General features: G+C 42.9%; 1 protein-coding gene across 1 annotated transcript in view; it reads left to right on the plus strand.

Annotated features, from left to right (window-relative positions):
• CNGB3 (cyclic nucleotide gated channel subunit beta 3) overlaps positions 1 to 11,984 on the plus strand; it is a 127,636-nt gene extending 115,652 nt beyond the window's left edge. Inside the window, exons 16-18 of the mRNA XM_070632425.1 lie at positions 8,240 to 8,386; positions 8,584 to 8,758; positions 10,943 to 11,984. Coding sequence (XP_070488526.1) covers positions 8,240 to 8,386; positions 8,584 to 8,758; positions 10,943 to 11,203 — 583 coding nt within the window. The 3' untranslated portion in view covers positions 11,204 to 11,984. The remainder of the gene's footprint in view (positions 1 to 8,239; positions 8,387 to 8,583; positions 8,759 to 10,942) is intronic.
• The last annotated feature ends 584 nt before the right edge of the window (positions 11,985 to 12,568 follow it).

A 12,568-nucleotide genomic window follows, 5' to 3' on the forward strand; every position in this document is an offset into this window, starting at 1 on the left:
TCGTTTCTTAGTATCTATGTATATGTGAATAAGCATGTGTATATCACACGCATAACGTGTGTATATGTATATATGTATATGTGTGCATGTAACCCCCATGTTGCTACTTATCCCTGACTCTTACAGAGGTTGGCACACACAGGCCCTCCCACACTGAATATACGTCCTCTCTCTGACATTCGCACAGCTGCCCTCGTTCACTCAGCCGCTTTTGGCACACTCGCACCATGATGGTTAACTTTATGTCACCAGGCTAAGGGAAGCCTAGATAGCTGATACAACATTGTTTCTGGGTGTGTCTGTGAGGGTGTTTTGGGAGGCGTGTAGCATTTGAATCAGTAGACTGAGTAAAGATCATCCTTACCGATGGGGATGGGGTCATCCGATCTGCTGAGGGCCTGAAAGGAACAAAAAGATGGAGGCAGGGCAAATTCACCCTCTGCTTGAACTGAGACATCTGTCTTCCACCCTCAGACAGCAGACATCAGTGCTCCTGGTTCTTGGGCTTTTGGACCCAGGCCTGGACTTATGCCACATGCTCCTCCCTTCTCTTCTCAGGCCTTTGGACTAGGAATGAATTACACCGCCAGCGATGCTGGATCTCCAGCTCGCGGACGGCAGACTGGGGGGTTCTCGGCCTCTATAACCACAGGAGCCAATTTCTATAATAACCCTCTCTCGGTAAATATATATGTATATCCACATACTTCCTATTGGTTCTGTTTCTCTGGAGAACCCTAAGTAATACAAAGCTATTACACTTATTGTTAATTGTTACAATTACATACCACAAATTAGACTTTAAAACTTCTCAGCCAGAAATTTTACGTAATAGCACTTTCTTCATAATTAAATATCAGGAGTCTATAAATGCTTATTTTTCCTTAAAGATGATCAGAGACCTATAGTAGGTACTACAAGATGACCTTGTTTCCTAAAAGCGAGATTAAGTAACTGCTCAGAAATACACTTAAAAAATGGTAGAGTTATCCGGTTCCAAAGTCTGTATCCTTTCCACAGAACCATCCCACGCTTCAATAACCCTCCTTTAGTCCTCCTTTCCGTCGCTGTGCTGAATACACGGTAGGTTCTCAATAAATACTGATTGATTGGAGTGAAAATCAAAAAGGTCCTCAAGTTATTGTCTAGGGTCACAGCAAACAGAGGTGGATCCAGAATTAGAACCCGTTCTTTTGTTTCCCGGCCATGGCTCTGTTCAATGTTTTCGACCCATGGACACTTACCCTTACCCTCAGCTATTTTTCCTCCAGCACGTGCTCTCTCAGAAAGGGTTGGAATATTTAGGGACCTTCTTACTAAGCTGTTTAATGAGTGAAACTTTCCATTGGTGGAATGCTGCAGAAGAAGCATTTTGTGGACAGGAGGAAAAAAAAAGATGCTATTTTAAACATTGCTGAGAGTTTGGGCAAAATCCATCTGGCAGGCAGATTATTTCTTCCGTTCAAAAACTCATCAAGCTCTCCAAACGTGTAACCTGTAGGCAAGTTTAATTAAAGCCTGAGAAATCTGAAAATAACCTGACATTTAAATATGTTATTTCTGTTCTCTCACAGTCTGACACACACAGAGACATCCTCAGGTCCAAATTAAGCTCCACAATGTCATCTAGTCCTGCCCAACTACTGGATCACCCTGCGTCCAAGGATGCAGGGAGGAGAACGAAATAGGCCCGTCTGGTCATTGTCCTTCCCATAGTGACATTCGTCTCACAGAGAGACGGGCAGGGACATGGACGGGGAGTCAGGTAGATGAATGATTGAAAAGATGATTGTGATGACTGATAGATAGATGGATAGAGTAAAATTCACTTCTCTTCTTAAAAAAAAAAAACGGTGAAGGCTGAGCTTGTCCTGGGGAGAACCTCAGGAAAGAACTAAAAAGCAAGTGAGTTTTGTCATGGAGCAAGAAATTTAAAATGTGAAATCATTGAGCGAAATAAGCAGGCATTAACGTGGTCAATATTTATGGATTCCAAGTTTGTGCTTTCTGTCTTGGAGGAGTAATTTCATTCTTAAGTGGCCTGGATGGTCCTGGACCCAAGTTTAATGCTAAGTGCTGGCGAGAGGCCTTGTTGATGCCTTAAGGTGGCCTCACATTAGGGTTTTTTCCTCCTCTTTTTCTGCCTTCTCTGGTTTTAATGGAGCATTTTAGATGATTCCACTTTCTCGCCTTTCTCAGCATACCAATTACACTTCTTTTCAAAAGATTTTCGTGGTTGCCCTAGAGTTTGCAATATACGTTTTAAACTAACCTGTCTACCTTTACGTAACACTATAGAATTCACGTGTGTGCTGGCCCCTCAGAACAGAGTATTTCCAGTTCTTCCCCGTCAGCCCTTAAGACACAATGTCACTCATTTCATTTATCCATGTGCCATAATCACCCAATGCATTGTTGCTTTATTAAAGTTACCCTTCGATAATTAAGAATTCAAAAAAGCCAAGATTTTAGTTTTATTTTACTTCTATTTATTCCTTCTCCAATGTTCTTCCATTCTTTATGTAGACTTGAGTTTCTAACTTATATAATTTTCCTTCTTCCTGAAGAACTTCTTTCAACGCTTCTGGCAGAGTAGGGCTGTTAATGACGAAGTCCCTCAGTTGTTATTTTTCTGATAAAGTCTTTATCTCTCCTTCACTTTTGAAAGGCAATTTCACTGGACGCAGAATTCTACGTTGTGATTTTGTTTCTTTCAACACTTTATATGTCACGCTTACTGGCATGGTTTCTGATGGAGAGGCTGCTATGAATCTCACCCTTGTTCCTCTGTAGATAAGGTGTTTCCCCACCCTCTGGTTCCTTTCAACATTTTCTCTTTGTCTTTGTTTCTCTTTGAGTATGATATGCCCAGGAATAGTACTTTTGGTATTCGGCTTGGTATTCTCTGAGCTTCCAGGCTCTGTGGTTTGGTGTTATTAATTTTGGAAAGTTCTTGGCCATTATTACCTCAAGTCCTCCTTCTCCTCCATTTTCTCATTTCTCTTCTTCTCGTATTCCAGCTGTTGTTGTCGTTAGTTTCATCAAGCCAATTCCGACGCCTAGAGACCCTGTGTACAGCAGAGTGGAACCCTGCACAGTCTTTTTGTGCCATCTCTCACCTTTCAGTGCTAAATTAGACATGCTTTTCTGCTTTTCATAGAGTTTTCATGGCTAACTTTTTGTAAGTAGGTGGCCAGGTCCTTCTTCCTAGACTGTCTTAGTGTGGAAACTCTGCTGAAACCTGTCCCCCATGGGTGACCCTGCTGTTTTGAAAGACCAGTGACATAGCTTTCAGCATCACAGCAACACGCAGCCACCACAGTATGACAACTGACAGATGAGTGGTATTGTTTCCTGACTGGGAAATGAACTCGGATCGCAGAGGTGAGAGTGCTGAATCGTAAGCTGGCTAGTATTCCAATTACATATGTTTTATACCTTTTGCAGTTTTTGGTTTCACATGTAAGGAGCCTAGATGCCACCATTCCATCCTATCACTAAGTAAAAAGCTGAACAGACCAAAAAATCAACAACTCTTCTTGGATCCATAAGACAGGGGAGAAAACAGGGCAAACCGCTGCCCCAAAATTGGAGAGACTGACAGGCAAATGCAGGGAACCGCAGCCACCAGAGCAGAGGCTCGTGGCAGAAACCAGTGCAGGGACCAGCGCTGGGCGAGAAACCTGAACTGAACTGACTCTGAGAGTCAAACCCTCCACGGGACCAGTTATGGGAGGAGCCTGCACAGTATGGTGAGATTGACCTCCAGGAGCTCCACTGCATCCCATAATAAATATCAGAGAAAAATCCCTTTGTGTTTCTGGCAGGGGAGGGGAAGAGGAACCGTTTGGAAACACACCAGCACACTCTGTTCTTAACAAGATCTGCCCTCAGGGGAAACTAGTTAACCAGAGCCTAACCTGCTGGGGTGTAATTGGAGCCTAACTGACCTGGGGAAGGAAAATATCCAACGCCAGTCCACACTAGTCATCCTGCCCCACCTAAGAGGGGAGAAAAAACTGAGGAACATTGGTGAAGCTCACGGCCCAGAGGCACAGGCTCGCTAAAGGACTGAGACCTCATCACAGGACCACAGAATGTTTCCTCTCCCCACACCTCACCACTACATCACTAAAGGTCTCTTTACAGCAGTTCATTTTATGCAGTACACCATATCCAGCAATCGAGAAAAAATTACAAGGCATACTTAAAGCTAAAAAACATAGTCTGAAGAGGTGGAGCAAGCATCGGAACCACACATGGCAGGGATGTGGGAATTTCCAGACCAAGAATTTAAAACAACTATGATTAATGTGCTAAGGGCTCTAACGGACAAAGCAGACAGTATGTAAGAAGAGATGGACAGTGTAAGCAGAGAGATAGAAATCCTAGGAAAAATTTTAAAAGAAAGGCTAGAGATGAAAAAACACTGTGACAGAGATGAAGAATGCCTTTGATGGGCTTAGCAGACTGGACGTGGCTGAGGAAAGAGTCTCTGGGCTGCAGGATACATCACTAGAATCCTCAGCAACCAAAAAGCAAGAGACCACAGACTGAAAAAAACAGAACAGAAAGCCAAGGACTGTGGGACAACTACAAATGCGTGATATACGCATAATGGGACTATCAGAAGGAGAAGAAAGAGAGAAAGGAACAAAAGAAACACTTGAAACAATAATGACTGAGAATTTCTACAAAATTAATGTCAGACATGAAACCACAGATCCAGCAAGCTCTGAGAACACCAAGCAGGGTAAATGCCAAAAAAACTACAGCTCGGCATATCATTTTCACATTACAGAAAATCAAAGATAAAGAAAAAATCCTGAAAGAAGCCAAAGGAAAAAAACACCTTATCTATAGAGGAGCAAAGATAAGAATTACATCCTACTTCCCAGAAACCATGAAAGTAAGAAAAGAGTAAAGTGGAGTATTTAAATTGAGAGAAAAAACCCACCAACTTAGAATTCTGCACCTGTGAAATTATCCTTCAAAAGTGAAGGAGAAATAGAGACTTTCTCAGACAAACAAAAATTGAGGGAATTTGTTGCCAGTAGACCCAGCTTGCAAATAATATTTTAAAAAGTAATTTAGAGAGAAAGAAAATAATATAGATCAGAAACTCGGATCTACATAAAGAAAGGAAGAGCATCTAAGAAGGAATAAGTGAAAGTAAAATAAAAACTTTTCTTTTTCTTATTCTTATTTGATCTAACAGTTTGTTCAAAATAATAGTAACAACAACGTGTTTGATTATGTATGCTGATGCACATATCATATATATGATACTTATATTTTTTGAAATTGCCCCACGGTTCTGGATGTTCTGTTCTTTTTTTTTAATTCTTGTTTTCTCTTTGCATTGCAGTCTAAGATCTTTCTGTTGACCTATGCTCAAGCTCATCTATTCTTTTCTTGGCCATGTCCAGTCTACTGATGTGTGCGTCAAAGTCATTCTTCATTTCTGTTAGTGTGTTTTTGATTTCCAACGAGTTATTTTGAATGTGTCTTAGAATATCTCTCTCTCCACTTACATTACCCATCTCTTCTTGTATAATATCTGCTTTTTTCATTAGATCCCTTAACACATTGATCATAGTTATTTTAAATTCTTTGTGTGGTAATTCCAACATCTGTGTCAGCTCTCAGTCTGGTTCTAATGCTTTCTTTGTCTCTTCAAACTGTATTTTTCTTGCCTTTCAGCATGCTTTGTAATTTTCTGTTGAAATCTGTGCATGATGTAATGGGTAGTCGGAACTGTGGTAAACAGGTCTTCAGCTTGAGGCTTTATGTTAATCTGGCTAAGGAGCTGGGCCGTAGTTAATGTTTGCTGCAGCTGTAGGTCCAGAGCTTTCGAATTTCTCTGGTGCCCTGTTCTCCCTGTTGACCTTGGCCTTCCCTCAGTACTCCTCCTCCTGCAAGTCTGCATCTTGCAGCTATGATCCACTCTCATTATCCTGGAGCCCCTTGGTATGGTGGTAAGGTATAGGGGAGATGTATAATCTTATGATTAAATGTCAGTCTCTTAGTGGATCTGCGTCCCTGGGATGTGACCTCCACAAGTGTTTCCTGGCTTCTCATCCCCCTTAGGTAGGACAGAAAGGCTAGAGGGGACCGGGGTGGGAGATAAGGCACTGGTAGTCCTTTTCCCTGGATAGGAGGGCTTTGTTAGGGAGAACAAATAAGCGCTGGGTGTATTTCACAATAATTAATCATCCCCTCCCACTGTGGGAGCCAAAAGCAGATCTGTCTTGGCTCTTAACCATGAGAACCTGGTGGGGATTTTCAAGGTAAAACCCATAAAAGTATCAGTGTCCCCATAATTGTGGCCCCCAGGAGTTTCTCGCTTCCCTGATGGCCCTCTCTCAGCCTGCAGCAATTTGTCAACACTACCATTTAAGTCTTCCTACGAGTCATGGCTCCCAGGCTCCTGTTCCAGGGACGGCAGGTCTGGCCGTGGCTGTCTGGATTCACCTCTCTCTCCAGATTTGCATGGGGTTTCCCTTGACACCTCAGTCCTCTGAGGGGCTCAAGAAAGGTCGTCCATTTTCAGTTTGTCCAGCTTTTTCTTGTTGTAAGTTCAGGAGTGACAACCTCCAAGCTCTTTACATGATAGAGCTGAAACCCTGTGTTAGTTTTTTACAGTTAACAGCCAGTCGGAATGTTCCCTTTCCCAACAACAGCCGGAAAAAGTGCACATTGTCTGGTATAAATCTTCAGGCCTAGGACCCAGGCAGCTTCTCAATCTCATTGCCCCCAAGGTAGCATTGTGAAAGTGTGAACACTCCTACTGCCAGGATGTTTTCTCTTTCCTTTTCACCCCTAGAGACTGTGTTTTTATTAATATGAGCCTTTTCCTCTGTTTCTAACTGGTTCACTCCAAGAGATTCTACCTATTGTGTTATCTTTCCAAGACAGAACCTGTAGCGTTTTTTTAAACGTTTGAAATGTGATTTTTATTGTCTCGGTTTTAAAGACCAACCCTTATTTTCCAGATTATTGCTGAATGATAGAATTTGTATCCATTTCTTTTATTCGTTTGTGTGTTCATTTATTTTCGAACTACTCGTTGGTCACTTCCCAAATGCAAAATGCCCAACTATGTGTCTGAGAGATATAAAGCCCAGAAAGTCAACGACATTCTGTGTGGGAAGTTGCATGTGAATGACTATACTACAGAGCAGTTTACGATAGTGAGAAACAAGATGATTTGGGAGTTAAGTAGAGGAAGAGGTTGAATTTACCAGACGTAAACAGGGCATCATTAAGATTTGATTTCAGGGGCCAGCCCCATGGTGTAGCAGTTAAGCTCAAGCACTCCACTTCAGCAGCCCAGGGTTCACAGGTTTGGATCCCAGGGGCGGACATACTTACTGCTTGTTGAGCCATGCTGTGGTGGCGTCCCACACACGAAATAGAGGAATAGCTCAAGGACAATCTTCCTCAAGCAAAAAAAAAAAAAAGATTTGATTTCAAAGCTGTATCAGTCAAAGCCAAAGCAGAAAACAGAAGGTACACTCAAGCAACGTAACTAAGAAGAGTTTAATAGAGTAATTATTGACAAAGTGAAGGAAAATCTCAGAGTACCCAACAAGGGATGGCGATGCATCCTGAAGCTAGCAGCAGCAAGGGAGCTGTTCCCAGAGCAAGCCCTGAAGGGAACAAGGGGAGGGGACGTTACCAGAACCCAGAAAGAGCTATGGGAGTTGTGCTTCTAAGAGATGGCCCCACATTAGGAGCTGTGGATGTAGGTAGAGAGCTGCAGCCGCTGCTCACCTCGGGCCCGGCAGGGCAAGGACAAGGGAATAAATGCTCCAACCCCACTCTCCTCCTGCTCTCTGACTTCCTACTGGTACTTCCCATTGGCTGAACCCAAAGGAATGCGAGAGGGCAAGCGCACAGAGGTCAGCTTCCTGAGGAGCAAAGAGGATGGGGAGGATGCAAAGGGAATCCAGGGGAGCAGGGGAGATCCCCAGTGCACAGAGGTTCTGAGCTCCCGGAATCTGGGATGAAGACTCATGGGCACTGATGGCTACAAGTCCTCAATCTGAGGGGAGAGAGACAAAACACGTTGGAAACTGTTGCCACTTGTCTGGCCACCACAACTTGACTCTCCCACCTGCAGGAAATGATCCCTGAGGCAGTGTCAGTGGTTATAATATTTGATTTCTGTTCTTTAAAAGATTTTGGTGGAGGGAGAGCGAGCCTGCCGGCAAAGATTCACTTTTCTCTCTTACAGCCTTCTGGCAGCAAGAGGAGGGAACCGTCGAACTGCCAACGTGGTGGCCCATGGGTTTGCCAATCTTTTAACTCTGGACAAAAAGACCCTGCAAAAGATTCTGGTGCATTATCCAGACTCTGAGAAGCTGCTCATGAAGAAAGCCAGGTACAGCCTCTAGAACCCTATTAGAAAGGAGCTGGTTTTGCCTCCTAAAATCTAAGAGGAGGACTGTATTTTGATGGCGGTGAACAGCTTTCTCAACAACTGTCTATGCAGTTCTGCGTTGAAAACTTCACAGATTTGGAGGTTTTTCCAGAACTCTCACCATGTCATCTAAAATAGCCTTTCTCTCCTGTCCACAGAGTGCTTCTCAAGAAAAAGGGTCCGGCCGCAGAGGCCACCCCTCCAAGAAAAGGACTTGCCCTTCTCTTCCCTCCAAAGCAAGAGACCCCCAAAATGTTTAAAGCTCTCCTGGGGGGCTCGGAAAAGCCAGATCTCTCAAGACTGCTCAAACTGAAGAGAGAACAAACTGTTCAGGTAAGTGCCTGGCAGGGGGAGTGGAGGGCTTATCAGAGAGACCGCCAGACTCAGTGTACCCAGACCGGCTCCCACCTCCATCCCGTTTCAGACACTGGGATGATATGGATTCATCGGATGCAAATAATTACTGCTTTATGTGTAGCACTTATTATCATTGAAACGGTCTCCCCATATATCACGTTTAATCTCATGGGTTTATCATAGATGATTTTAACATACATGTATATATAAACACAGTTGACCCTCATTATTTGTGGATTCTACATTTGCAAATCTGCCTACTCACTAAAATCTATGTGTAACCTCAAAATCAATACTCCGGGTGCTTTTGTGGTCATCTGCAGACATACATGTGCAGAGCAGCGAAAAATTTTACTGGCTCGATGCTTACGTTCCCAGCTCAGGCTGGGCCAGGAGCTGCTCTGCCTTCTGATTTCAGTCTCACATTGTAAACAAGTGACCTTTCGTGGTCTATTTAACTGCTATATTTTTTGCATTTTTGTGCTTCTTTTTTTATCTGCTGTTGCAAATGGCCCCTAAGCACGGTGCTGAAGTGCTGTCTAGTGTCCCTGAGCACCAAGGTGCTCTGACGTGCCTCACAGAGAAAACACACGCCTTAGATGAGCTTCGTTCATGCGTGAGTTATAGTGCTGGTGGCCGAGAGTTCCACGTAGCGAGTCAACAATGTATATTAAATAAGTGTCTGTAAACAGAAATACACAGAAAACAAGGTTGTGCATTGATCAGATGACAAAAATGTTGTGGCCAGAGGCTCGGTGGAACCTAATCCTGCATTATTCCCAGGAGCAATGGTTCAGGATTTGCTAATTCAGTGCTCATGGCAGCTTTATAGAACAAAACTGCCATGAATAATGAGAATCAAATGTATGTGTATAAACATATATATATGCCTCTAAATATATAACACATTTTAACAACGAGCCAGTGAACATTTTCACAAATAATCAATTATATATCACAAATGTTTAAAGCCAGAAATGACCTCGGAGGTTTCGCTCAAGCCCTTCGTGTTATAGATGAAGAAAGGGAGATCCAGCTCCATCTATTTGGCTAAGATCACAGTCAGTGACAGAGCAGAAACTATTCCTCAGCTCTCCAGACTTCCAGGCCTACACTGAGCAGCCTCCCAATCCAGAAATGTCAAGAAACTCAAATGGCATTGTTTTTCTCTCTTTTTTTTCACATTTGTTTGATTCTCATAGTAAGCCTATGAGGGCAGATACTGAGAAACAAAACAGGGCTTCCTGTTTTCTGAATGTTGTCTCTGAAACGGTGAGAATTGGGCAGCTGTGGGTCTTCCAGAAGACCGGTAGAGCAAATATTACAAAGTCAGTCACACGCAAGAGACTAGAACTTGCCTCTTCCTTCTCCACACACACGACCCTGTGGTGAAATTTAGGGATTCAGCGTAAACCAAATGCCTCATTTGCATCAGTGTAGTAATAGCAATTTGTGTAAAAGATGGATGGGGTAGAGAAATATGCGAGTCAACGTGTTAAGTGAGGTTCTCGACTTCCTACGTGCACACTCATCCCTTGTATAGGCCTCTCTCAAATGGATACCAGGCATCAGCAGCAAAGAGTGTGGTATGTTTTCTACTATGAAATTTCTGTAGATGATACTAAACACAAAAGGTCCTAAAACTGAGGCACCCGTGGGATGAATGGAGAAGACTATACAAGGAAAGATAGATGGGTTTCTCTCTGAGGTTCTCCCACAAGCTTATACAAGAGGAAAACTATACTTTTTATAGTATTTTTATGGCATTTGGTTAATGCTTTTTTATTAAAAAATAAATATTTAAAATTTCATCTTCATAAAATAAGTAAATATTTAAAAAGCAAAAGCAAAGAGTCCTGAGCACTAAGTCTAATTATTTGGAGAGCACAAGGACCAGTAGGAAGAGAATTCCTTGGCAGGGACAAACTGCTGCTAGACTAAAGCCATCAGTCAGGTGTGGCAGCTCGGCCCCATTCTGCAGAGCGTCAGAAAACTTAGTTCAATGATCGTCGGATGCAGTCATGCAGACATGATTCCCATATCAGCTTAATTTGGATGGTCTGGCACGGTGGTGGTCCTTAGCCATTGTACGTTAATCAAAAGAGTCCAATGTCCTTGATGATGATTCCAGTGCCAATTCTTTGTAACTGCTTCTTTCAGAAAAAAAGTGAAAACTCTGAAGGAGGAGAGGGTAAAGAAAAAGAACATGAAGATAAAGGAAGAGAGTCAGCAGAGAAAACACTGGATGGGTCTAAACGCAGAGCAAGTTCTGCCTCAGCAGAGGAAGCGCCCCGGTCGACTAGCAGGGCAGCCTTACCCAGAGAAACTAGCTGTCAGTCACTCATCATCAGCATGGCTGCTTCTGCCGAGGCCGGGGAAGAGGTCCTGACGATTGAAGTCAAAGAAAAGGCTAAGCAATAAACGTGTGATTATCTTCGGGTGTATTCCGGCTAGTTCCCAAAGACACTGTACCCAAGATTGCAGCTTAAATTAATGAGAGGAAAGGACCTTGCCAGGACCGTTGAGAAACCACAGGCAAATCCCTGGCTTAGTTTCTAGGACTTCTCTGAGGGTGTGATCTTAAGCAGTGGTAATAAGAAGATTATTAAAAAACCGTCCCTATTCTCTGTTGTCATTAGCTTTGTGCAGTTGGTGTTTCTCCTTACTGTATGTTGTAGGGTTTTTTTTTCTTCTTCTGTTCTTTCTTGACGATGTTTCTTCCTTCCATTTTGATTAGCTTGGTCTTGGCTCTGAAGTAAATCCCTAACCTTTTCTCTTAAATCTTTGTGTGTGTTAAAGGCTTGGATGGCACTGTTAGTCTTGGTTAAATGTTCTGTGTGTATGAATAGTCTCTCTTACTTGTAGGGGAGTATGAGATTTTAATAAAATGTCAAAAGTCAGGTGATTTGCAGTCAAAGGAGGGTGATGAGTAATTCAAATATCAAATCAACCCAGCAGCTGGGACTAAAAGGCAGCAGAGAAAATGGATGTGAAATCTGACACAGAAGCGTCCCCTGGAGAGGAATGCTGGTCAGCAGGACCAAGAAACCCATGGGCAAAATCACACTGCAGAAACAGTTGGAAAAATTGTACCCTTCGCTAAAGAAACAAACTTTAATATTTTCCCTCATACTGATGTAAAAGGCAACAATCTACCTAGTCACGGGGCTCAACAGATGACGACAGGGGGAATAAGATCGTCCCCGAGCATTTGCTTCAAAAGGTACCAGATCTGAGCTTCTCGTTGTTTTCAGCTTTAGTAAAAAGTGATGAGGTTAGGAGGCAGACTGTACACGTGTCAGACTGACATATCCCTACAATTTGCAGAACCTCCGTGTACGGCTGTTTACAAAATCTCCAAGTTAATTAAGCGCACTTTAGGAACTTGTCCTCATGAATCAGTGAACATTAGCATAATTACCAAAGTCTCATGCTGTGAGGGGGCTGAAAAAGCCAGGCTGATGTCGGAAGTGATGGTACGTGTGGAATCCCATTCTAATAAGTGCCATTAGTATATAACACATTAAGGTCTGTATCAGAAGCCTATTTCCAAGTCCCAGAAGATGGTCATCGTCACAGCCCTTTGCTGAGAGGGTTTTAACAAATTCTATTAGCCAAAAAGCCTACAACACAGATGCATTCAGCAAACCGGGCGTAAATCGATTGCTATAATAAAATGTATCATTTGGTAAAGTCATCGTTTTTTAATCTAGTGTTCAACTATCATGAAAACATGGCGAGTTTTACCAAAGGTGGGCTAGTGCTTTTCAGGATTTAAAGGAATGG

This window comes from Equus przewalskii, chromosome 8 (genome assembly GCF_037783145.1).
Source record: "Equus przewalskii isolate Varuska chromosome 8, EquPr2, whole genome shotgun sequence".
NCBI lineage: Eukaryota > Metazoa > Chordata > Mammalia > Perissodactyla > Equidae > Equus > Equus przewalskii.